The sequence below is a fragment of the Sinocyclocheilus rhinocerous genome, unplaced genomic scaffold (genome assembly GCF_001515625.1).
Source record: "Sinocyclocheilus rhinocerous isolate Xijiao unplaced genomic scaffold, SAMN03320098_v1.1 scaffold225, whole genome shotgun sequence".
Classification (NCBI taxonomy): domain Eukaryota; kingdom Metazoa; phylum Chordata; class Actinopteri; order Cypriniformes; family Cyprinidae; genus Sinocyclocheilus; species Sinocyclocheilus rhinocerous.
The window spans coordinates 1,842,726-1,869,661 of NW_015630532.1; the positions used below are offsets into that span (position 1 = coordinate 1,842,726).

The window sequence follows — 26,936 nt, forward strand, 5'->3', positions numbered from 1 at the left end:
CCACTCCCCCTTTTTAACATAGACGTGAAAGTGCACTATTCAAACTTAAATTGTTATAATTCATTGGTCTCTTTTTAAAGACGACAATCTGCGGATTATTGCAGAAGTGAAATCATTTAAAAAAATGAAAGCATAAAAAAGTTATAGAAGTTTACATTTACTGTAAAGAAAATGTACTGTATTACTTTTATATTTTATATCAAATATTTTATAAAATGTTTTAATCCAAAATTGCTATCAAATTATAGCCATATGTCTAAAAAAAGTTGTGTTCCAAATTTGAAGTTGATATAAAAAAATTGAGGTTCCTATGCAATTTTGTTTAGGTGTTATACCACAAACAGCCACCGGGGGCCAGCCAAACGCCATTGAATTTTTTTGATGCATTTTTCTGTCACAAATGTATCAATTTCTCTCTCGGTATTATGCAGGGAGGCAGCAGCACACAAACATTTTTAAAAATGACAAATTAAATTCCGCCATGTAAATAGCGAAGGGGATGGAAGATTTTTTGTTTTACACCCAAAACACACCCATTACTCATTAAGAGAATAGGGACAACCCTTTTAGACCATGCGCCAGGAGCGCAGACCATTTTTCCCATCCTTAAACTAGCAAAAGTGGATTCGGACACGCCCTAAGCGCAATTGCGCCGTGCGCTTTAGACCATTAGTTTAGATCATTAAAATAGGGTCCTTTATCTTTTTTTTAAATAAATTGTTTAATTTAGATTTTTTAAAATTATTTATTCATTATTCATAATTTTACAGGACACCTAAATTATGTGTCATGGACCAGCAATTTACCATACCATCTTTGATGTGTGAGTAGGTGGAAGCATGTGCCCAAATGGTTAAAACACATGGGTGGGGCATTTTGGCTTATGTAAGATATTTTTATAGGTGTTTGTCTACCTGGAGCTTAGTAGCTAGCGTTGTGTTCAAGTTCAAGAGTTTATCATCATATACGTTTAAACGGTCTGTTACAACATACAATACAATTCTTATTCTGCAAAATCCTCCAATAACCACTAACATAAATTATTGGACATTTATGAACATGCAAGTATTGTACAAACATAAAGTGCAATATAAATATAAGATATACATATGCAAAGTCCTGCAACATGAACTGAATGATCCATTTTTTTATTTCACATTTGGAATAAAAAATAAATATAGTAATCTGAAATATTATTTGCATTATGACTGTGTGTAAGATGTCTACACCTCTCCTTATCCCGGGAACAATTTGGGTCTGCAGAAAAGGGGAAATGCAGTGGATAAGTATCATTCACAAGCCTAATGACCTGCCGGTAAAGCCAAAAAAAAAAAAGGCAAATTATGCTTAGTCCATGCTTAATCCAATTTGCATGCTAGCAAAACATCAAGGTAATGGGTTAGATACCCAGGGAAAAGTCCAGAAGTCGCTTTGGATAGAATGTTCAAATTAATGTGCATGTAAAATATTTTGTTTGCATTTTAGAAGTAAAGCCTACAAACATGGAACCTTCAAGCAAATTACGTAAAACTGAAAATCAATCATTTTGGAAAGGTTCTCAAGACATTTTAACATTGTTTAAGCTTATCTTTAAACAATATAAAGATATTTGTACTTCTCTTTCCCCCCTTGCTTTGTGTAAGATGCCAGGCACACTTGGCTGTTGTTACTAGTTCAGTAATGGGGTCAATCCTTATCACCAAATTAATGTTATGGCAACAGTGACAGAATTATTTCATGCTGTGGTGCTCTTGGCTCAACATTAGCAGCTGCCCTTTGACCAAATAAGTTCTGTAAATAGGGTTTTTTTTATTACCAGAACATAAGTCATGTGTGGAATTTAAAAAAAAAATTTTTTGTAAGAGACTAGAACATTATGGACACACAGAAATGTTTAGCCCCCAGACTAAGTTAGTAGTTATTTTTATGATGTGATCTTAGGTCATGAGTGCAACTTTCTTGTGTTTTTATGTCTACTCACACCTGGCATCAGTTTGAAGTCATTAGGTGTTAGCGTCTCATCCATTGGTTTTAGGGCATGTATGTTGTTACTCTACAGAAAAGAGGCCAAGATCCCTACTACAATAAGTAGGGCTTGAAGTTACAGAAGACTGAGTGATGATAATCTGTTCATGTGAACTTAAGTGGACGCAGATACCCAACAACAGCACAACTCTCTGGCTGGTAGGCAAAGATATCAGTGCACAAATTACTTATTAGAGCACTCACTTAGCTTAAGCTTAACACATGATGCTGATAATGTGACAGAGGAAACAGCTAAGGGAATCAGTAAGAGGCGATCGTTTTTCAAGCTGTTCACATTTAATCATAATAAACCATCCCATGGTGCAGTTTAAGTTTTAAGTTTAATCCTATGAATTTAGGTTGTCCCGTAACAAATGTTTCTCATTGGGCTAAGCATAATTTTCTTTGTGGTGTTTTTTTTTTTTTTTTTTTTTTTTTTTTTGTAATTGGCCTCATTTACTGTTGATGATGTCTTGAACATGGTCTTCTGGATTCTGGGAATAATTTAGATTACTCTTTTTGGCAACCTGCTCTGTGCGTTCTTTTTATTGATGCAGATCAGAAAAGAGAGAGTGTTTTTCTAGTTTGCCCTTATAAGGCTGTACATGATCTGTCTTTAGATGTACTGCAATCAGGTAACCGAAAGCGCAATCTGACCTATATTAAATGTCAAACCTATAACCTTTTGTTGTGGCACTGCTAAAAGGGACCCTTATCCAGTCTTCACAGGCACATTAAACTGTCCTCAGGGACTATCCCCTGTCATTTTAGTGATTGTGTACCAATGTGCAGTTCTTATGTCCATATGGGCATGGAGCAGGAGTTTTTGTTAACTGCAGTTAGGATGGCATGTGTGAACATGACAAACAGAGCATTTCTGTATAGCCATTGTTTTGACCTGCAGTGTTAACCATTTCCCTGCTCTAGTGTGGAAGCTTTTTCAGATGTTAGGCATTAGTTTACAGTCCCATTCATGTTAAAACATAACATTCAAGAATACAAAGAGTCTGTAGCAGTGTTGTGTCTTTCTCGCTTTAAAGCAATATGCTGTTTGGTTGCCTACATCACTATCTATTCTTAATTTCTTAGAGCAGTATTAGGAACTCACAGCATATCAGCTTACAGAGGAACAGGCCCTGAGAAATAGGGGTTAACTGAGGTAGAAGTTTATTTCCATAGTCTTGCCAGGCTGCCACTGAGAATAACACTGATGTGTTTGGCAAGTAATGCTGTAGTGGTTAGCTTCATTCAAATGTCAAGCCAGCAGTAACCTGTAGAGATCATTTGTTATGCTATATTCGCATTTTGAGTTCTGTGTTCATGTTCTAACAAATGAACAAGTTCTCAGCCTGATTTAAAAAGATAATTGGTAATGCAAAACTTGAATGCCAAAGAAAGCCTTTCTGTAGAAGTTAATTCAGTTCATAATATGATGTAGTTACATGAAGCACTACGTGTTTGATTGTTTTCCTCTGATTGATCAGCGATTTATGAACTACATAACTATTGAGATCTGTCTGTTCTGCTCAACACAAGACTGATTCATGAAGTTGTCATTGTAGACCCTGTGATGGTTAATCAGTTTATGTCATTGTCTTTGTAAATGTCTGATCCAGCTGATCTAAATTAGTAGTACTCTGTGTTTTCAGACGGTTGTGTTTTCAGAGTGATGTCTGTTACTCTTCCTTTGTGTCACTCTTCCCACGTTTCCGTTTCCTGCCCATAATGGATTCCTGTGTTGGAGCCCTCATACAATGGGCTTGACTTCTGAAGCGCCCTTTGTCACAGTACTGCAGGACTGCAGCCTGACTAATAAAACATATCTAGAGGAATTCTTCCCATGGTGCTGATCTCATAGCTTTTACACATACTCTTTCGACAGGCTGACAATTGCTTAAATCAGATGTGATCACTAACACAGTTAGTACTCTGATATGTTGTGTAGTAGTATGGGTATTACTGTTTATCCTAACACTTCCTTTTAAACAGTGTTCTTGAACTGATTCTGTGGTGTGAAGGTCAGTTATACCTAATCACTTATTTTTGTCAAATCTTAGATGCATAGCAAATATCTTGTCTTGAGTTGGAGCAGTGAATGCAGAAACAGAGGCAGAGGCCATGTGTGAATAATCTCATTCAGTGTGACATGAAGAATGTGCCAAGTCACAGTTTCTCTCAAGGATTCTGTGTCCCCTCTGTCATATTTGGTTTTGCCACTCGCTTACCCTCAGATGAACCTAGAGCGATCCTTTCCTTCAAAGGTTTGAACCAATACTGTATAAATTATTAAACTGTGCCATTGCCTTGTTTTCTTTCTGTATACAGTAATTTAATAATGACATGATGATAATAATGATATTTTAATGATGTTAAATTATTAAATATTATTCAATTTTTATTAATGACTTTTTTTTTCTTGAGTAAGAATCAATGTGTAATCAGTTGTCTAAAATGCAAGAAGTCCCTAAAAAAAACTCCCTGTGTTTTGAGGCTTCCCATAATTCTGCTTTATGATGTGATTTAACAGTAGCTATTGTTGTATGACTGGACTTGACAGGTTACAGTATATGAGGTTAGGAAAAGCAGCTATAGCAGAACTGTCTAACATATGTCAATCATTTGTGTGCTTTGCATTACTGTTTATGTAGGATATGAAGTGCACATGACTTGGTTGTGTAACAAATGAGTTTGGATAAAAGATCTCAGTTCACTTTAATGTGCTAGTTTGTTTGCTCTAGTCTCTGTTGGTTTACCCTTCACATAAGGGCATCAGAGGAACTCAAAGATCCTTTGGTGGTTACATGTTTGTGTGTGATATCCTACTTTTAGAATATCCCTGTTTTATGTTTTCTCTCTCACTTTCATAATCTTTTGCCCACATGCCTTCACTTCTTTTCTTTGCTTCATTCTTCTCTCATGAACACAACTGTGGGTATCTAGGGGAACGTTCAGCCCCAGTGATGTACGGTTTTAGACTGAAAAGACCGGTTTATGGTACCACATTTGCTGACAGTAAAATTCTTGGCAGATCTATTAGCCTGTATAATAAGAGGTTGAATATAATTTATTGAAAGGCTATATGCTTGCATGCAAAGAATGTGTTAAGTATATATTTGTCTAAGTGAGATGTTGAGGGAATTGTTTTAAATGTGTGTGCCACACTCTCTCTCCATGAAACTATACTTCCTTCTCTGTGTGTGTGTGTGTGTGTGTGTGTGTGTGTGTGTGGCATATGACATCCTGGCTGCTTGTTGTGACATCCTTCCAAGCAGCAGCAAAACAACATTTTCATGTGTTCGTCATGAATGTTATTTGCGAATAGACTTGTGCCGGTATTCGGTAATGCGATATATCACGGTAATGAATATGCACGATATTGTTATTGTGGGCACTTCTAATGCGAATGTATAGTTTGTGTGAGCAAATGTGTTTTTGGCCATCATAATGTCTGTGTTCCTTTGACACTGAACTTTGTGTGTGTAACATTATCAGTAGCAAGCAGATGTCTGTGGTGGACCACATCATTCTCCATGCTGTCATGGACTTTACCACTGAGCTCAGATGCCCGGCTGAAAACACACACACACACCCTCTTCTCTGTCTGTACCCCTTTATTTGGCAATCTCTATATTTCACTCTGTCTCCTTTGCGTATTTGAATGCACACACATGCATATGCACATACACAGGGATAGTAACTACAACAGAACACATCATAATATAGTGACAGACTTTTGGTCTTTTCGTTGTCAAAACAGATCACCAAAACAAATAATTATTAGAAACCCATGTATTTGCTAAAAGCCAGAAGCTTCTCATTTGACGTGCTTCATGACGTAACATCAAGGGATCCAGTGGCCAATGATATTCAATTCTCGTGGGACATTAACTTGGGCACATAATGTACAAATATGCACTGTTCATGACCAGTCTGGTTTTGTAAATCAAGATGATCTCGGTGTTCTTTTGAAATCATTATTCATGCCATATATTGTGGGATATACATCTGCCAAGTTGATAAAGCTTTAAAAGTTTAGTAATGCATATTAATATTAACATATGAATTTAACACAAATTAGAGCTTTAATACCTTTATGTGTGCAAGACACCGTTTGCTGAGTCTTATGTGTGTGCTGCCTGCAACCAGATTTCATAATCTGTTATGATTTTAAAACTCCTGTATTGTGAACCCGGCTTTAGACCTTTTGAACCAGCAGGTTTAAAGTTTAGTTGCATTGCAAACGCTTGTTTTCAAATGATGCTATTCCCAGGCATTGAGGAATGACTGTTTATTAAGCATCTCTGCAAATTTTCCAAATAAACATTTGGCAAAAGATGATGAATCAGTCTGAAAGTATAAGAGAGGTTGTTTGTAGCACACATTGCGTAAGTGCATCAGCTTGCATTAGCTATTTGAGGAAGATCATGTGTCTGCCGTGCCAGTTTCTTTCAATTCTCACAGTAGGCACAGGCTAACCAGCTGGACTGAAAGATCTGAGCATGAATGTGTGTGTGTGTGTGTGTGTGTGTGCACATACAGTTTGTACAGTATAAAAACCATTACGCCTATGGGATGTCCCCACTTTTCACAAAAACAAACCTGTGTGTGTGTGTGTGTGTGAGCTTTAATGTTGTAATTTACACCACCTTAGTGATGGATGTACTTCCTCTTTCTTTCTCTGTTATTTATAATGTACAGAACCAGTCAGAATTTAGATGCATACATGTTTATTAAAGATATCATGATATTAAAGAAAAATGAAAAATGGTAAAAAATGAGTAGGTGTGTCTTTTGACTGGTACAGAGTACAACAATTGTAAATGCTTAGAGAAAATAAAACTCAAAAGGTGTGTTAAATGGTTTTACTTGAATGTGTCATGACTAACCTGTCAGTCAAGTGCTGAACATGTTAAAGGCATTTATATGACAGGAATGACTGTATGGTAGTCAGTGACACCACCCCTCATTTCCTCTGATTCTGAATAAGCCAGTTAGAGAATTCCTAAGATCCGATGCCTAATGATGCCTTGTTTTTATCAATGCAAAAGGTTTGCTTGTGTTTACCACCACACAAATTGTACTGGTAGGATCTAGCTTGCTGAGTGAGTTACACTGAATCAGATATTGTGCCTTAGTCATACTGTGAAGGTCAATCTTTATGTCAGTAGGTATCTTGATATGGTGCGTTTAAGTTCACTTTGAGAATGTGCCACTGCAATAATAACAATCTTTGCCTCCTAGATACAATTACTGATGCCCTTGTCAGTTGACTGATAAATAACCAGTTTCCCCCCTTTCTCCCTCTTATAGAGAAGTTGTATAATTCCCACGGTCCTGAGCTTCGGCGGTCCTTGTTCTCATTAAAGCAACTCTTTCAGGTAAGATCATGAAAAACACACTCAACAGGTTTTTAAGAGAGAAAAAGCTATATGTGAGTGAGTTGGATAAGGATGATGAGATGTTACAGACAGGTTCTGAAGCCCCCTGCAATGATCTGAATGACCCACCCCTCCAAACCCTCGGAACCCAGTCGATTACCGTTCGATGCAGACGATCACTGGTGTACTTAGAACATCACTGATAAATTCAAACGTGTTTCGCGCTTTGTCTGGCACTGAGCAAGAGACTCGGTGCTTTTCATAGACTATATCACAATAATTCAGTGTTTTAAACCACATAAAATTTATTTTAGGTTTCAGACATTTAAATTAATTACTAGCAATTAAGACATTTGTTAAATGCATGGATTTGTGAGTTCGTTAAATACACTGGTGTCTAAGGAAAGCTGCAATAGCCTAATAATCCTTTTAATTAAAATCTGACAATGTGTTTTATTCACATAAAGGAAACATAAAGTTCACTCTGTTCTTCTCCTAGTTCAAGGTGACGTACTTTTATGTATTTTGGGAGAAATGGGTGAATTCACGTGATGTTAATCCAAAGATCCGCTTCTCTGAATGAGCATTATAAAGTTTTGACATTTGACAATCAGAATCCCCCCCCCCTGAGAATTATACAAGCCCCCCCCCACAGGTCGTGCATTCTGGCGCCGGGACTGCTTACAGATGGTGAGTCAGAACAGAACAAAGTGAAGTATAGTCTGAACTGAATGAGTGACAGACTTTATCTCTTCCAGATAATGTACTGTTATTACATTGGATTCAAAATTTAGTCTAAATTGCGAGGAAAATTAAGCACAAAATTAAATCTTGAGGATGTGTCTCATAACAGGACACAGCTATACTGATACAGTCCACCTTTACACTAATGGTGCACCCATATACCATATACACCCATATCAATGCTGACCCCAAACTACTTGAACTGTAGTTCATAAAACTGTATGCAGTTGTACACAGAAGCAGATCTTAATTGTGTTTTATTTTGAACAGGATGATAAGGACTTGGTTCCAGAGTTTGTGATCTCCGAGGGTCTGACGTGTTTCATTAAAGTGGGTGCTGAGGCAGATCATAACTACCAGAACTACATTCTCAGAGGTTTGTACTCAACATCACGTCTTTACTGAAACATATGCAGAACTACTACAAAATAATTCATGCATGCCTCCATTAAAACGTTTAACATTGTTAGCAGGGTTATTGATAGTTCTTTCACTAATCATCATTGACATGATGACTTGATGTGTGTATATCTATCAGAGTTTCAAAATGCAGTCTAATATGGTGTATTTATTATGCATGAACACCACACATCTTGCATGCAGACTTCAAATAGCACAAAGGATTTTGCACATTTTTGGCTAAGTAGGCCATCTGTAACAGGAAGTTTATACTGGCTGGAATTAGACCAGCAAACAGGAAAGCTTTAGGACAAATCACTAGATCCTTAAGGACATGCCGGCACTGTACAGTAAACTCTGCTGTCCTGTTCCCAGCTCTCAGTCAGATCATGCTGTTTGTGGACGGAATGAACGGTGTTGTGAACCACAATGAGACAGTACAGTGGCTGTACACACTGACTGGCAGCCTGGTGAGTGACAGCAACACACACACCACAGCATCTGTAAACACCGACCACAATATAGTATTAGTACACTGTTCCATCAGTGGCTGTGTATTAATGCACCTTGACATTTTAATACCGCATCATGCCAGCTGATTAAGAGTCAATAGATCCATGTTCAAAAGTTAATTGAATGTGATAACCATTTGGTTCCTGAGGGCTGGATTACATTTACTGTACATTAACTCATTGAGCAAATGCTTGTCTGCTAAATTATCCAAAGCAACTTACAAATGCTTTTTTTATAGCTCAAACAGAACACCATAGTGCTAGACACATTGAAGTCACTTTGGATTAAAGTGGCTGCCAAATGTGTAAATTTAAAAAAAAAGAAAAGAAATGCAGTTCAGCAAAACAGTCAGTTCATCCTAAGGCAATGTAAAATTAGAAAAAAATATAAGGTTGGCCAGAAGGGTCCAAGCTAGTGCAGAGATGTAGGTGTGAATCTGGAGCAAATTCAAGTATTTTGATCTTTACTCGCAGCCTTCACTTATAATTATTAAAGTTAAATATTACTACTATAGTTTGCCAAATCTACCACAGAAATGTTTATTACTAAAATATGTATGTATAGTTTTGGAAGTTTCTTATTGCAAAGTTAGTGTGAATCTGTTGACATGAGATTTGTACACTTTTTACCGTAATGGATTCAGTCATCATTCAGGCATCAGTTTGAGGTCATATCCTTCTGCATGAAATTAAAGAGGAAGTGAAAATGAGAATGGCAGAGTAATCAAGTAACTATCAGAAATAAAACCTGAACCAGACTGTTTTTTACAACAAACACAGAATACTAGTGGTAAATTACTGTATCAGTGTTGGAGATGCATGCAGTACTTGATTACATTAGAAACATTATAACTCAGCCTCATTGAGGTTTGATCCTGCCATCTTCTGTAAGAGGATGGTAAATGCTGCCTCTTTATAGCCTATTTTTCTCATTCCCTTTCTCTTCAGTCTCGGCTGGTTGTGAAGACGGCTCTGAAGTTGCTGATAGTGTTTGTGGAGTACACTGAGTCCAACAGTCCACTGCTTATTCAAGCTGTCAGCATTGTGGATGGCAAGAGAGGTTAAACACATTTAAACATTCTCTCATAATACTGACACTCTGAATCCATCATGTGCCATTCATTCCTTTTTTCTGTCATTATCCTCACAGCAACTTTTTATAGAGAGAGAGCTTAAGGTTTATGTTGTCTTTTTCAGGTGTAAAGCCTTGGGCGTATCTAACAGAGATCCTGTCAGAGAAGAATGGATCAGACACAGAGCTGCTCATCTACACCATGACCCTCATCAACAAGGTAAACCACAGATTACACACCCAAATCTACAACCGTGATGCACATCAGCACAATGTTGAGCCTAAATGTCCTTGATGTGTATTTATCCCTCTTGCTTCCCAGACTCTGTCTGCGCTTCCCGATCAGGACTCATTTTATGACATGACAGATTGCTTGGAGCAGCTAGGAATGGAAGGCATCGTCCAGAAACACATGACTAGCAGCGGCACCGAGGGTGACCTTAAACAGCAGTTCATCATTTATGAGGTAAACTCCAAGTACAAACACTCCATATCTCCAATATATAGACTTTTTAGTTTGGGGTCAGTAAGATTTTTTAAATTTTTAATATAGAAATGAATGCTTTTATTCAGCAAGGACACATTAAAGTGAACAAAAGTGACAGCATTACATTTATATAGATTTCTGTTTAAAATAAATGCTGTTCTTTTGAACTTTCAATGAATCAAAGAATCCTGAAAGCACTATTACGGTTTCCAGCACAACAGTTTTCAGCATTTGATAATAATAATAGTAAATGTCTCTTGAATACCAAAACAGCATATTTTAATGATTTCTGAAGGATTATGTAAAGACGTGGCTGCTAAAATTTCATCTTCAGGAATAAATTAAATTTTTAATCACATTAGAAAATGGTCCTTTTAAATTGTATTAATATTACAGTAATTGTAGTAATTGTCTTTACGGTTCCACTTTATGCAGTATTAACTAAGTGGCCTTAACTACTAATGTACTTACATTTAAATTAATCATTTGATGCAATGCACATATTGTGTACATACATGTTTTTACCTTGTACTTATATTAAAAAAAAATACCTACAGGTAATTACATCTGTAATTAACCTAGCCATACCACCAAACCTGCCCCTAACCTTACCTGTATCTCACCACAATATCAGCAAAAGTGTTTTGCAGTAGAATATGAACACAATAAGTACATTGTACTTATTTTTTGATGCAGGTACATAGTAGTTAAGGCCACCTAATATAAAGTGGGACCGTCTTTACCATTTGTGTGATCAAATAAGAGCAGCTTTGGTGAGCATAAGTGTCTTCTTTCAAAGTCTTAGTTAAAAATTCTGACTCCAACCTTTTAAATGGTAGTATAACTCTAAAAATACTGAATGATTTCTGTGTTTTGTATATTATGTAGAATGCCCTCAAGAATGAAGATGGTGAGATCGATGAAGGAGCACCAAATGTCCGTAAAGACCGAAGGAAACTGACACCCAGCGAGCAGGAGGGCAGGAGGAGCCGGCGGTCATCTTCTCACAATCTTACAGATAGTTCCTTTCGACCAGGTTCCCCAACGGTATCAGTCTCTTCTAACAGCCCTACCCCAGGTATCTTCAATGCAGTCTCTCTCCGTCCCTGTTCTTGTACCTTGTGCTGTCCTCTGAAGGGCCTGTCTCACACATCCAGCGTCTGCACATTGTCATTTCAGACCTAATGTTAAAAGACTATAACATTCATTCACACTTCACTTGCACCTTTTGTGTTTCAGAGGTGATGCGAACAGCCTCCCCTCAGCTGTCAGATTCCTCTTATTCTCCTGTTCCTGGCAGTCCTGTGTTGACCAGTCCCTCCTCTATGACCCATGGCTCTCCCACTCCTCCTGTTACTCCGGCGACTAATGGAGCAGAGTCTACAGCTACAGCTGAGCAGGAACACAACTTGTGAGTATTAACAGTGCAAATATGTTTTGTATTACTAAGCTTTTCAATAATCTAACAGCAAGGATGCACTGAAGGACTTTCATACAGCAATGTGATGTTTCTCCACTGTGTGGCAGCGTAAACTAAGCAGACCTTTCAGTCGTGACACTGTAGGAAAGAAAAGGTTTAATAAAGGATGATTTGTAGCCTTCACAGATGTGAATCCATTCTGAGATAGATTATTCAAGTAAGGAAAATTTGTGTCTCAAGTTTTCAGCCAACAATAACATTCATTCATTTGTTCATTCGTTCATTCATTCATTCATTGGTTCATCTCATGGATTCAATTCATGTTTGGATTGTATGGATTATTAAGGCAACAGCTTTTCTGTTTAGTGTAATGCACAATAATTAATTTTCAAACATATCCACGGCAGTCCCTTTCATTTTTTCCCCCAGTTTTAGATTTAGCAAATTTAGTACTTCAACTTAGTTGACAAAGCAACATTTCTATTTATTAATTAATTTATTTATTTAAAATGATTGAACATGACACGGACACCAGTATGGATTAATTTTTTTGTTTGTTTTTATTTATATCAAATTAATGAAAATGACACCCACACCAGTATGGATTTTATTATTATTTATTTTAAATTCATTAATTAATTCTATTTATTTATTTATTTAGTTAGTTAGTTGGCTGGTTAGTTAGGCGTTTTTTGTTTTTTTTTGCCTGACCAAACATTCCTTCCAGATTTGTGTTTGTTCTTTGACTCTATCATACCCTCATCCACACAGGACAAAAATACATAAAGACACAATCCTGCACTCTGATGCTGTCTTCCTTATGTAGACACACAGCATTTATTCACACACTAATGTTGTCATCAGTGCTGTCTTTTAATGTAATGTTTGTCACGTTTGAAATACTATATGATTAGCACCTTCCTACTTTACCTACTGTGTCCAGCCTAACTGTGAATCTGCTATACGTTGCACGGTCATTTTCAGAGTCTTTACACATGACAGTGATTGGTACATGCAACATTAGTGGTAAAAGTGATGAGTATTCATTTTCCTGTCTGTGTAGGTGAAGTCCTTAGACAGGTGACCTATTACTTTGATTCATGTAGTTAATGCTTATTTTATTTACTACGCTCTGGGTGTCTTATGTAATTACCATGTGGCACCCAAGATGCACCACAAAATTATCTACCATTCTCATTTTTCATAAACCATTTATAAAAACATAATTGTGCATAGAAAATATAGGCTACTATTTTGTTATATTGATAACGCAGATCTGCATCACACGTGAGTAAACAGCGTTGCGTTCTAGTTACATGTATATGCATATAAGCTTGTGAATTTCATTTTACATGTTCAGATTGTCAGGTTTTTCTGGTTTTTGTAGATGGGGTATGTGAGAAGTTTGGTTTGGCTGCTTCTCCCAGTTTGCCCAAATCACAATGTGCTATTTCAAATGTTGCCTTTGCCCAAAGTGAAATGTCTTATTGAGTCAACAGTCCTTGCACATATATGTGGAAAGTGAATGTTTTATTTGGGAAGCTTTCCTCTCTGCGTAGAGCTACAGGAATGTTTTCTATGGTTGGACAGGATGTGTTTGGTATTAAAGGTCCAGAACTGGGCACAATTGTGATCAGCCTATCAGCTCTCTTGATCTGAGCTTGTGTTTTCCTCTAAATATTTTGCTATTTTTTTGTGTGACGTCACAAAGGAACATGACCAGTCATAAGCACAGGCATTAAATCCAATAATACAGCAGTTTATACTTTATTTTTACAAGATATGATCACTTTAACTGCATATACCTAGTTTTATGCATATGCATACATTGTAGTACATAATTAAATGGCATAATTTATATATAAAATGCATAAAGTTAGCATTATTTCTAAAACATCCATGTCGCATAAATGATCTTTAAGGAGAAGTATTTGTAATATTTGACTAACACTGGTAACCATTCACTTTAGTGTATCCTTAATTATAACAATTTCTGTTCATATGCTGTTTTCCTCCTCTTCTAATTCAGTGCTGCATATTTTCTCAGTGGCTCTGGGTGGTTGGGACTGTTTCTCTGATTCTTGCTGATGTTTTGGTCTTGTCAAAATATTAACCCTCTGTTTGTCCATGTAACCACCACCACTGTTCCTCCTCTTTCTCTCTACTTCTGTTTCTTCCCTCCCACAATTCCTTGGTCATTCACTAGGGGGCGCTCTTTTATGAGTCAGTACATAGCTCACATGGGGATTTCTAGACGGAGGTTAAAAAAGGAGAGGTCTATAACAGAGGAAACCTCCAGCATCTCCAGCAGGTCTGTATCACATTTAAATCACTTTCTGCTTTCGAGGACTAATTGTTTGGCGTTTGTTGAACTTGTCCTGGCTACTGATCTGATGCCAGTTTAGAGCTCATATTATATTCAAAGTAATCTGGATTTTGGATTGAGGTTGTAGATCAACAAGCCAGAGTAACTTCAACAATAAATGCATCTCATTTCAAACTTTCCTGAACTAACAAGAATTACAACCTATAACTCTCATGCACATGTAATAGTTTTTTTTCCAGTGTCTTTTTTAATATCTGACATTTGACAAGGTGCATCACAAATATATAACCAATAACCACATAAAACAAGACTACAGAATCTGAATATAAATCTTACGTAATAGCACTCTGAACAAATGGAGATGGGGTTTTTGCAGTGAGTAGTTGGCAGTGGCGGCAGAGGATTATTGTAGCGCACTAAAGAAGTCCTGAATGCTGCTCTCTCGAGCAGAACTGCAGAAGAAGCCTCTCACATCTTTCTGCTCACTGCAGCCGTGATGTCAGCTCATCTGCGAAATGATAAATAAAAGTGCTGACTCTAATGAAGCAGCAGGAGGGTTCAAAGTGATCCATCTGAAGAAACCTCACGTACAGTATATTAGATTAGCAAACTGCTGTTACAGCTGGCCAGTGCTGATAGTCATTTATTAGTTTATGAAATGATACTGATTTAGTAATAATATGAATTTGAGGCATTCATGACTATACTACTACTACTTATTATTATTATTATTATTATTATATGTAGAATTGAGGAAATTTATGCTTCAGCAAGGATGCATTAACTTGATCAAAAGAGAAAGGAAAGACTTAAATTGTTACAAAAATTGTCACAAATTTAAATTAAATCTGTTCTTTTGAACTTTCTATTCATCAGAGAATGCTGAAAATGTAACAACAGTAATAATAATAAATGTGTATTGGACACCATTTCTGAAGGATCATGTGATGCTGAAGACTGGATTAATGGTAAAAATTCAGTTTTACCATCACGGGAATAATTTACATTTTAAAATGTATTAAAATAGAAAACAGTTATATTGTTAAAATGCACAATGTTACTGTATTTCTGATCAAATAAATGCAGCCTTGTTGGTAAGAGACTTGCTGACCCCCAAACCTTTTAACGGTAGTTTATGTCGAAATTAACCAAGATTAATAAATGCTGTGAAGTTATTCGTTGTTAGTTCATTTTATCGAAAACATTAACACATGTTAACCTTATTTTAAATGATGTTTTTCTCAAAGGAGCTGTATTAGCATTGTACCTGTAAGGAAAGCAGAATATGAAAATTAGATGAAACAAAGCAATGTGCCTTCAAATGTTGTGTATTTTGGAGTGGATAGAGAGAGATGCACATTTACTGACATGCACATTCTTTTTGTGTTTGTGTATGTGTGGACCTGATTTACATCAAACTGCCCATAGTATGCTATAGCCTTTAGCTTGCACTAACTAACTGTCTCTCCACAGAGCATCTTTCACAGAAACAGACTCTCCTCAGGAGATCCCTTCCCAGACGGGAGCAGAGCAGCCCAGCCGGACGGAGGGAAAACGAGTCTTCAAGTAAGTAAGCAACTGATCCTGTGATAGGAGGAGTGAGGAGAAAAGGCAGAGGAAAGAGATGTGAAAGGAGGTGTAGCAATAAGAGAAGGCAGGGCATGGGAATATTTTGGGAAGATCTTGAAGGAGCAAAACAAGGATGAGTTTTGAACAGTGTGATCAGTGATAATTTATATGGGAATCTACTGTTAACTGTGCAGTTATAGGAAAATAGGTAAGTCTTCCATTTTTGAGGTGTCAAAAAATTCTGAATTTACTAAATGTTAAAGTGTTTAGTTAATTGTTCTCAATGTATAACTTTAAAACTATCTGGAATTGCTACACTGAGGATTATTCCTCTTATTTTCCCTCTAATGCCTAGGATCAGGTGTGTTTCTTACTTTTATCTTTCTACTTCTACTCAAATATTCTTTGCTTGTATTTTTTGTAACAGATTTGCTTTCTTTAATATGTTCTTTGACTGGTCTATTTTTCTTTCTGTTTTTGCCAATTACCTAATTTACCCATCTTGTTTTCTCTCTGTCTCCTTTTGTGTGTATTCTCTCTCTGTCTCCCCTGCATCTTTCACTCCTCTCCTCTCTTCTCTCATAATATTTGCCACATCTCCTAATCTCTTCCTCCACTGCTGTGGCGCCCAACATTCCTGCGCTTTGCTTTTCTCTCTCCTTTTACAGACAGCAGCAGGCAGACAGTGTTTGGTGAGTAGCTGCAGTGTGGCCAAAGAATGTGGCTTTTGGAGGTGCTAGCATTTTAAATCATTCTGATGCTTAGTCATTTTGGGGAGACAAAGTCATAGAGGGAGAATTGGAGGAAACAACTACTGGCCGGAAATTTGAGAATAAATTGAATCGATCCATTATATCTGTCAAAGACTAATCCACAAAAAAAAAAATTCCAACAAAATTAAGAAGTTTTAGTAGATATATTTAATGTATGTTTAACTTTTTAAACTATATTTTTTTCTTTTATAGTTTGCTATGCTACTTGGATATTTATGATTTCTGATAGTTCTGACATAACATATTTAGCAACGTTTAGAAGTGAGAGAATTACTTTTATTGTCATGAATGGACAATAATTCTTTCCTCTGTGGCCTCTTCCCCCTCATTGTCATTCTTTATTCTTTAAAGTTCTTCTTTCATCTCAAGTTGCTACTCAAAGATGCCTTTATCTCCTGCCTTTTTATGGGCTGCAATCATATCCCCATTCATGGAAAAAAAATTGCTATTGTTGAAATTGCCACAAAAAAAAAAATCCACAAAGCAGTTTTTTCAAAGCTTAAAAGCCAAAGTAATACCAGATGTGGTGTAATGTGAACAGGTTTTTCTAAAGTTATTTTTTTAATATACATTTAATGAGCCTTTTGCAGTGTAGTGAACAGGAGTGATATGGGCAAAGTGTGTAAATTGAAGTGTTTTTCTTCAGTCCAGAGAGTGTGAATAGAGACTTGCCGGTTCTGAGGAATTATGAGTAAGTATACAGCAGCTCTGTATGGTTACAGGCTCTCTTTCTGCAAACATCAGCATGCAGCCAGGTGTTTGGGGGCTAACTCAGAAACTGAGGCTGTGTGTGAATATTAACCTTTAGTTTGGCTATTTATTTTTAATTTCATGTAGTATGATCCCTATATTAATGATTCTACATAGGTAGAGTTAATGCAGTGGCATTGGGTTTAACAATTACATTCTTATCTACTTTACTGCCTTTAAAAAAAAAAAAAAAATCTTATAAAAGATTTCATCATCAATATGTCATTCATGTGAAGCAGTTTATTCTCGGCACACATGCTTCAGCGTAACACTGAGTTTACCACAGTTCTTCTGGTGGATCACTGTGGAGTTAATCAAACCTGATCAGCATGGTGGTTATTGAAACAAGTAATCATACAGAAAATTTGGTTTCTACATGTATCTAAGCTTACAAATAAATAAGATTGGAAATTGTGGGAAATAATTTCTAAGAATTTATATGGTGGTGGTTGTGGTGGTGGGCTTTGTCAGACACAGGGCTGGATTATTATGAGTAAGTATACAGCAGCTCTGTATGGTTACAGGCTCTCTTTCTGCATACATCAGCATGCAGCCAGGTGTTTGGGGGCTAACTCAGAAACTGAGGCTGTGTGTGAATATTAACCTTTAGTTTGGCTATTTATTTTTAATTTCATGTAGTATGATCCCTATATTAATGATTCTACATAGGTAGAGTTAATGCAGTGGCATTGGGTTTAACAATTACATTCTTATCTACTTTACTGCCTTTAAAAAAAAAAAAAATCTTATAAAAGATTTCATCATCAATATGTCATTCATGTGAAGCAGTTTATTCTCGGCACACATGCTTCAGCGTAACACTGAGTTTACCACAGTTCTTCTGGTGGATCACTGTGGAGTTAATCAAACCTGATCAGCATGGTGGTTATTGAAACAAGTAATCATACAGAAAATTTGGTTTCTACATGTATCTAAGCTTACAAATAAATAAGATTGGAAATTGTGGGAAATAATTTCTAAGAATTTATATGGTGGTGGTTGTGGTGGTGGGCTTTGTCAGACACAGGGCTGGATTTCTGTGATAGGACGCAAGGGATTGTTTTTAAAATGCATTTATTTATTCCATATTGCTTACCTGTGCCTTTTTTGTGTGAGTGAACATTTTTGATCTGTTTTCTCTTTGCAATATAACTGCATGGTATCAAACAAGCGTATAATAACCTTTAAAATAATATATTTTTTAGTGTACTAAATAGAAAAGTCTGGACAAACAAAGTTTTCAGTCCCAAAAGCTTAAATTTTTACTATATGCCATTGTGATTTGAACTAGTTTATGGTTTCACTGTATTCTGCAACCACTCATTTCAGAGCAGGTCTACTATATATAACTTGTCCTCCGAATCAGAACACTTATGTCACCCAACCCTCCATTTACAGCCCAGTAAGTGAGTGCTTCTTCTCCGTTGGCTTTATAGAGACAATTTCTTGCGTAGTCTGGCTGCATCCCAGTGGGAGAAGAAAAAGAAGTCATACGGCACCCATGAGAGACCTTCTCTAAGCAAGAGTGTGGTGTCTACAGACATAGAGGCATCTACTGAAGCCGAGCAGCCGTTCTCCAGCTCAACCACGACAGGTGCTGATATCCTGACCTTCTGTTCCTTACAATGTCACACTGTTGTCCTTTACAATATGCATTGACTTCTTTCTTTTTCAGTCTTCTGCATTCGATCTTTACACTACTCCTTGTCTCTTTTTGTCTAGTTGTTCTCTTCCTCTGCTTGTCTTTCTATATCTATCTATCAAGACTCCAGTCATGATCTGACATCTTAAACTCTCTGCTTTCCCCTGATCAGTGAAGCTTTAATCCTGAATGCATATGAGTGTGTGAGCGTATTTGTGGTCATTTATTCGTTTGTTAGTATGTGTGAACTGTCATGAATAATTGCGAGCTTGTCTACACTCTGTGTCAACTTCTTGAGGTTATTGCACATACTGTTAATTGCCAAGTCTGGAATGTGCTCTGATTGTTCTAGAGCAAGTTTGTCATGATTATGTAATGTGTCCTGCTGAGATTCATAACTTTCAGCAGCGTTCCAACTGTGATGGTTCTGACTGCTTTTTTAGAGCTGCTCACTTTTAATTATTGCTTGTATGCGTGTCATCCGGTTTATGTCAAGCATAGATAGGAAGTTGCCTAACTTGATTAATGTTGTAAGGTTGGGATGAACTTTTTGTTCTTCTTCTGGAATCATGGGTCCTACAGGGCTGACATTTGCTAATTAAGTGTGAGGTGATTGATTGTTATGGAAGCAGAAATGCTAGTTGGACAACTGCATGCATGTATGTACCTGCTAGTCCACATCTCTGCTGTATCTAAAGAGCTATATCTCTTCAAGAGTAAATTAAATGCACTAATAAACTACTATATGCAGGGAAACTATATTATTACTATATTAAATTGATAGTTCACCCAAAAATAAAAATGGTCACTTTTTCATCCTCATGTTGTTTCATACCTGTATAACTTGCTTTCTTCTGTGGAAAACCAAAGATATTTTGAAGAATGTCAGGGTGCTCATTGACTTCCATTGCAGGGACAATAACATTGAGAAAAAATAATAATAATACATTTCAAATTATTTTCTTGAAGACAGACAGAATTTTAATTTGGGGGTCAACTATCTATTTGTGTTGTTTTGTTGTTAAAAACTTTTAATGAAACTATTAATGAATCTTTTGGGGGGGGGGGGGTTAAGGGGAATAAAGGAAAAATAAAATCTAAATATTACATTAATTAAAAATGCATTAAAAATGACAAAAGCACATAACAACTAGAACTTAATGTTTTAAAATGAAAACAGAAAATATAAAAATAAATGCTAATTCAAAATAAATAATGAATGCCATAGTATATAAATAATATTAAAACTAAAACTAATATTAAATTCTTTTGAACTTCCTTTGGCGACTCTGTGATCCTTGTTAACAAACACATCTTCTCAAATCAAAACTGAGTAGATGTGTGTAGATTAGCAGAACAGGACCATCTTTTAGATGTTAGTAGTGTGCTTCATGAGGTGTTACACATTCAAAACAGTTATGTGAACTTTTATATGGAATTATGTAAAGTTTTTGTATGGTTTACAAAAACTGCTAGATCTTTCTTTGTGAAATTTTTTTTTCAGTGTTTTCCAATGCGTGTATGTGTGTGTCTTGCAGGATCTATTAGTGGTCAGGAATCTGAAGAGGTAAATTTGACCAGGCACACCCTGGAGCAGCCAGAGGACACAACAACAGCCCACAATGAAGCAGGCAAGAAATTCCATTCCCACCACAACCCTCTGTCTCTGTCATTCTCCATGTCATTCATACTGCTGCTCTGTCTGCCTAAGACATGAACAAACAGTGTGTCTTCCACATGCCTAATTCAAAGCTCATCCAGCCTTCACTCTTAAACTAGAGTTCAGTTGTATTTCTGTTGTTCAGTTGTATTTATTGGCTTTATGAGACATTTTGTTTAAAATTAATTTAAGAAGCAACTTGTTTCTTTAACTAAGCATCTGTTGACAAGTAGGTTTCGTAACCTGGTTTCTGCCCATTGAAAGTCGCTGACACTGAGCAGTAGTCAAGCACTTCTGTGTGAGGGCTTCTTTGAGAAGTCAAGAGCTTTATTTCAAGCAGAAATCTTCAAAGTGGAAATATGTGAGAGTGATTCCTACTCTTCCTCTAGTGGCCGTGCTCCAAATGACACAGCTGCTAACAGGCCTTTCGTCCAGGGAATGTAAATTAGCTGAAGTAGAGGGCAGAGATGTAAACTGTTTAGATTTGGAGATGGGGATCTCCCCTTTTCAGTTTTCGTTTTGGCATGTAGAGGTTTTAAGCAGTTAGCACTACAATGCCTTTAGAGCCCAGATGAGTTACTGCTATTAGTCTGCACTGGGTTACTGAAACTAGAGGATGGTAGCATGTGGGAACAACATGATCTGTGCTTGCACTGGGCATTTTGAAGTTGGATGTCTCTTTTAGCCTGCTGCTATTATGCTGAAAAAAGATTTTTGCTTGATTACAGTGCAAATGGCAACACTGTTATGTTGCATACTGTACTTTATAGGAATTCACAATATACAAATTCTGACCAATATCAATAAGCAGATTTATTTTCATGTTTCATTTCAAATTTCATTTTAAAATTCTGTACTATTTTTTTTATAGAATTTTCAATCAATTGAATATAAAACACAAAAAAACTTAAATCAGTCATTGTAAATTGCTACAAATGAATTTAGGCATCCTAACATTATAACACACAGTACAGTATGAAAATGGATATTAATTTTGAGATTTGCTGAAGATTACATTTAACTGTGGTCTTAAGTTGTTTTTCATACACAATTTTTTTATTCCGTATAATCTATATACACTTTTTCAGTATATAATTTTTTTTTGTTTGTTTTTAATACTTATGTATTTTGGACATGCAACAATGTTTATTATAGAACAACCATAATACGCATTTTCTTTTTCTTGTCCATGGACTGCAGATGAAATTTATCTCTGTAGATAATTCTAGGGCAGTCATGCCCATTGTCTGTTAAATAAAATACTAAATAAATAAAAATATTCAGTATCAACCGTTACTGATAAATAATGATACAAAAAAATACTACTCTATACTGTATGGCACTGATATATTGTGCATCCCTAATATTTTTCCTTCAGCACTGAATGTTTTTTTTGTTCCTCTAGAGGGGGGTTTGCAGCGTCAGGGCAGTGCAGCGGAACAGCACAGCACCCTCTCTAATGACAGGAAGTTCATGTTGGATATGCTCTACTCCAAAAACAACACCACCTCTGGAGGCCTAAAAAGTCCTGGTCTGGAAAGTAGACCACTTGAGGACCATGGGATCACCAGTATGGCCGGACGGCTCTCCAGACTGCAGTCTTGCACTTCTCAGCCCACAGAGGACACATCCAGGCGGGCGGACCTGGAAATCCCTGAAGGTACTGCTCAGGCTGCTCGCGCCAGGCTAGCAGAGGAACAGAGCAAGAAGCTGCGTCCACAGTACAGTATTGAAGCGGAGACTCATTCACAGAGTTTAGAGAAGACCATGATGACGCCATTATCCAGGGGTAGTCAGGATGCCTGGGAGAAGCTGCAGCCCAGCTCCAGACCTCTGCGGATTAAAGATCTTGACTTCTCCGATCTGATGGAGGAGGAGGATATCGATGTGCTGGATATAGACACTTTTGACACTGGTTTGCCTAATGGAGTACCGCCGCCCCCTCCTCCAGTGCCAGGACTGGGCTCAGCTCCCCCCCCGCCGCCACCCCCTCCTCCTCCTCCTGGACCTGCTAGTCTGGCTCCACCCCCTCCTCTTCCACCTCCTCCTGGAGGTTTGAGTGTGCCTCCTCCACCTCCAGGACTCCTCCCTCTGTCCCCGTCTCAAGGGATTGATCCGGCTATTCTAAAGAAACGGAAAACGGTCAAGCTGTTCTGGAAGGAGCTTAAGCAGCCCGACAGCCCCAGGAAGTGCAAGTTTGGGCGGGGCACAGTTTGGGCTTCACTTGATAAGGTTGCAGTCGATACAGCTAAGCTGGAGCACCTGTTTGAGTCCAAGGGAAAGGATCTTCCAGTAGCAAAGGTGCGACGGGCAAACTTTTTTTTTCTCCTTGATCAGTATTTATTTAAATTCTTTAATAATAATAATAATAATAATAGGAAGAAAAATAATAATAATTATTTTTAGTTTTAATAATTTATTTTTACAAATTCATCCTTGCACATTTGTATGCATTTACAGTGAATGTATACAATCTTATGCATCTTATACCTACAAGTAACAAATAGCATACGTACGCCAGACAACTCAAACTGGCAAAATTGTTTAAGAATAAAATATTCAGGGTTACACAACAATAAAAATTTAAAAATTTACTAAAGTTATTTTTCTATCAAAAGATGATAGGTCACCTCACTGGGGGAATGCTGCTATTGAATATATGGATGAATACATGTTAAAGCAACAACTTTTTTTTTATGGCCAGTGCATGCTAAAAATGGTTCTATAATTCTCCTACAGAAAGGTGCTGAGATCAAGAAAGCAGCAATTTTAGTGCTTGATCCAAAGAGGAGCAATGCCATCAACATCGGCATGACCGTTTTGCCTGCTATACATGTCATTAAAAGTGCCATCCTCACCTTTGATGAGTTTGCCATCAGTAAAGAGGGCATTGAGGTAATGTAGCACTAGCGTCCACCACCAGGGGGCAGTAGAAGCTTGTTTAATTTGTTTAAACATTCCCACATTTCTGTATTGAGCATAAATCAGTATTTTTTTCTTTTTATAATTAATTATTATAAAATTAAGAAAGATTTGAAATGATTATTTTGTACATTACAAATCTGAAGTAAAATATCCTCTGCTTCTATCCACCTGTAGAAAATCCTGACCATGACTCCAACAGATGAAGAGAAACAGAAGATTCAGGAGGCGCAGCTAGCCAACCCTGATGTACCGCTGGGCACAGCAGAGCAGTTTCTGCTCGCTCTCTCATCCATCAGCGGCCTCACGGCCAGATTACAGCTCTGGGCCTTTAAACTGAACTATGAGACCCTGGAGAAAGTCAGTGCCCTACGACAATTAATCCTCTTTTTATACTAAGTTTATACTTAGAATGAAAACCTGTTTACTCCAGTAGCATGATCATAATTCTTTGATGAATAGAAAGAATAGCCTGACCTCCAACTTTCAGTAGTGTATTTGTAAGCATTAGATTATTGTTGTTATTATTATTATTATATTATTATATATATATAAATCTGTGAAGTCTGCTGAAAATCTGTGAAAGCTGTATTTGAAGCAATTGTAAAAATGCTCATAAATGCACCTAATGCTGCATTGCTTGGCACCCTTAAAATTATACAGTTAATGGATTATATCAATTGGTCGAAGCATTGTTTACACCTATTATAATAAATGTAATTGTCTATAGAACATTAGTGTATTTTATCATATCATATTGCCAGTGTACTACAGTATAATGTCGAGATTCTATTTATCTATTTTGACATTGGAAAAAAAAAAACTTATTCACAGCCTCAGTGTTTCAGTATTGCATTCTGTCTGATCAGTGAACTCTAGTTCTGATAGTAGGAATTTAGTAATTTAGGCTTCTATAATTGAGTTCTGCCAACCATGATTTGTAGTGACTTTGTGTTTAGTGAGGCTTTCATTTCCAAACATTCGTTCTTAATTTCTCTTTCTCTGTCATTCTTCTAACCCTCACACATGAATGTTGCAGGAGATTGCAGAGCCTCTTTTTGACCTGAAACTGGGTATGGAACAACTCGCCAAGAACAAAACCTTCAAGCGTATCCTAGCAACACTACTGGCCATTGGCAACTTCCTCAATAGCTCCAATGTAAGTGCTCCATCTCCTCCACAGTGAGTCCTAGGAGCAGAGTTCCCTTTAAAGCACCTGTATTAAGGGCAAGTGCTGCAGTCTGAAGCTTGATGGACACATGTGATTAGTCAGAGCAGCTCTGTTCTGATGCCTTAATCTTTTGCTTTTGCCGTGTGGAAGATAAGATATGATCTAGACCCTGCATGGCATGTTTTCTGTGCTGAATAATGTCACAACCTCTTGAAATCTTCAAACTCGTGTATACACACAAGTAGTGAAGACACTGTGTACTACGATGTGTAGAACACTTTCGTTTTGAACCATGGCTGACAGATCAAACTGATTTTTGATTTTAAAGGGATAGTTCACCAAAAAATGAAAATTGCCCCAAGATTTACTCACCCTCAAGCCATCCTAGGTGTATATGACTTTTCTCTTTCAGATGAATACAATCAGAGTTATATTAAAAAATGTCCCGGCTCATTCAAGCTTTATAATGGCAGTGAATAGTGGTCGAGATTTTGAAGGCCAAAAGAAGTGCGTCCATCCATCATAAAAAGTGTAGTAAAGGCCTTCTGAAGCGATTCTATGCATTTGTTATAAGGAATAGTTGACCCCAAAAATGAAACTTTTCTCATCAATTCAGGCTCTCTTAAGCTTTACTTAATAAAAAGAACATTTCACATATTCAGAAATATCATTAGTTTTAATGAGGTCTTTATAGCTTGCTGTCTGTTGCAATGCCATCTTAAAAACTTGACAGTTAGCAGTTAATAACTGTTCAGTACACGATGTCCTTTAATTTGTGCCACTCGATTTAATGAGTAGCCATGTTAATATTTTTTTCCCACCAGTTGCCAACAAAGCTAATGTAGTATTTCATTGAACATCACATAATGACTTTAATTGGCACTTCTTGGCTCTCTGGCAGGCTAAGGGCTTTGAGCTCAGTTATCTGGAGAAGGTTACTGAGGTGAAGGACACAGTACACAGGCAGTCTCTGCTTCATCATACCTGCAATTTTGTGGTGGAAAACTACCCAGATATGACAGACCTTTACTCTGAGATCCCTGCTATCACACGCTCTGCTAAAGTAGGTGACTCAGACGCTTCTTTATATGCATTTTTTATTTCTTTGTTCTGTTTGTCTTACCTTTTAGATGTAATAATGTTCAATTATTTATTAATTGGTGCTGGGATTTTCATTTCATTGCTCTCTTCTAGGCTTTTATAGTAGCCGTTTTTTTTTTTCTATAGCACATCTTGTAAAGGTCGCCATTGTAATTAATGAATAAACTGCTGTGTACATTGGTTTCTTTTTTGTTCTGTTTCTCCTTTTGAAGGTAACTATGCTAATAACACAGTTTACCTTCATAATTTTTCACTACCTCCTTTCTTTTCCCACAGGTGGATTTTGAGCAGCTGTCTGAAAACCTGATTCAGTTGGAGAGAAAATGCAAAGCATCTTGGGACAACCTTAAAGTAGTGGCCAAACATGAAACTAAACCTAACTTGAAAAACAAAATGACAGAATTTCTGAAAGACTGTACTGAAAGGATCATCATCCTGAAAGTAGTGCATAGGCGCATTATTAATAGGTAACAAAAAAAACACACTGTAATACATTTTATACTTCAACATGTTAAATTAAAAGATACCAACTTCATTTGGATGCTTCCCGTAAATTGATGAGCTTGAATGATTGTGCCTAATTTTTAAAATTAGGATTAACTGGAGCATACAGTATATTACTTGTACTTCCTTCACTTTGCAGGTTTCATTCCTTCTTGCTGTACTTGGGTCAGCCCTCATACTCGGTGCGGGACACTAAAGTAACTCAGTTCTGTAAGATCATCAGTGAGTTTGCCCTCGAGTACCGCACCACACGAGAGAGAGTCCTCACCCAGAAACGCAAACGTGCCGTCCACCGCGAGCGCACCAAGACCCGGGGCAAACTGATCACTGAGGTGTGGAATGGAAGCTCTTGAGGAAAATCACCAACTTAAAACATACTTTGACTACACTAAGATGTCCTCTGATTTTAGTCCACTAACCTAATTCCACCACATATAATGTTTAAGTCTTTTTGATATAATTTTTAAAACTATTTTAATGA

General features: G+C 37.0%; 1 protein-coding gene across 5 annotated transcripts in view; it reads left to right on the forward strand.

Moving 5' to 3' along the window:
- The window catches only part of LOC107740454 (FH1/FH2 domain-containing protein 1-like), a 59,915-nt gene that overhangs the window by 27,531 nt on the left and 5,448 nt on the right, over nucleotides 1-26,936 (forward strand). For 2 of the 5 annotated variants that reach the window (XM_016552899.1, XM_016552903.1), the window contains exons 4-24: nucleotides 7,336-7,403; nucleotides 8,418-8,523; nucleotides 8,922-9,016; nucleotides 10,007-10,118; nucleotides 10,256-10,350; nucleotides 10,453-10,596; nucleotides 11,506-11,695; nucleotides 11,857-12,028; nucleotides 14,244-14,348; nucleotides 15,837-15,929; nucleotides 16,601-16,624; nucleotides 17,352-17,396; nucleotides 18,892-19,049; nucleotides 20,636-20,728; nucleotides 22,163-23,058; nucleotides 23,497-23,652; nucleotides 23,857-24,039; nucleotides 24,719-24,838; nucleotides 25,752-25,913; nucleotides 26,228-26,418; nucleotides 26,595-26,787. In XM_016552899.1, the coding sequence (XP_016408385.1) occupies nucleotides 7,336-7,403; nucleotides 8,418-8,523; nucleotides 8,922-9,016; nucleotides 10,007-10,118; nucleotides 10,256-10,350; nucleotides 10,453-10,596; nucleotides 11,506-11,695; nucleotides 11,857-12,028; nucleotides 14,244-14,348; nucleotides 15,837-15,929; nucleotides 16,601-16,624; nucleotides 17,352-17,396; nucleotides 18,892-19,049; nucleotides 20,636-20,728; nucleotides 22,163-23,058; nucleotides 23,497-23,652; nucleotides 23,857-24,039; nucleotides 24,719-24,838; nucleotides 25,752-25,913; nucleotides 26,228-26,418; nucleotides 26,595-26,787 (3,401 nt within the window). The remainder of the gene's footprint in view (nucleotides 1-7,335; nucleotides 7,404-8,417; nucleotides 8,524-8,921; nucleotides 9,017-10,006; nucleotides 10,119-10,255; nucleotides 10,351-10,452; nucleotides 10,597-11,505; nucleotides 11,696-11,856; nucleotides 12,029-14,243; nucleotides 14,349-15,836; nucleotides 15,930-16,600; nucleotides 16,625-17,351; nucleotides 17,397-18,891; nucleotides 19,050-20,635; nucleotides 20,729-22,162; nucleotides 23,059-23,496; nucleotides 23,653-23,856; nucleotides 24,040-24,718; nucleotides 24,839-25,751; nucleotides 25,914-26,227; nucleotides 26,419-26,594; nucleotides 26,788-26,936) is intronic. The other 3 variants (XM_016552900.1, XM_016552902.1, XM_016552901.1) reach the window with 3 other exon arrangements.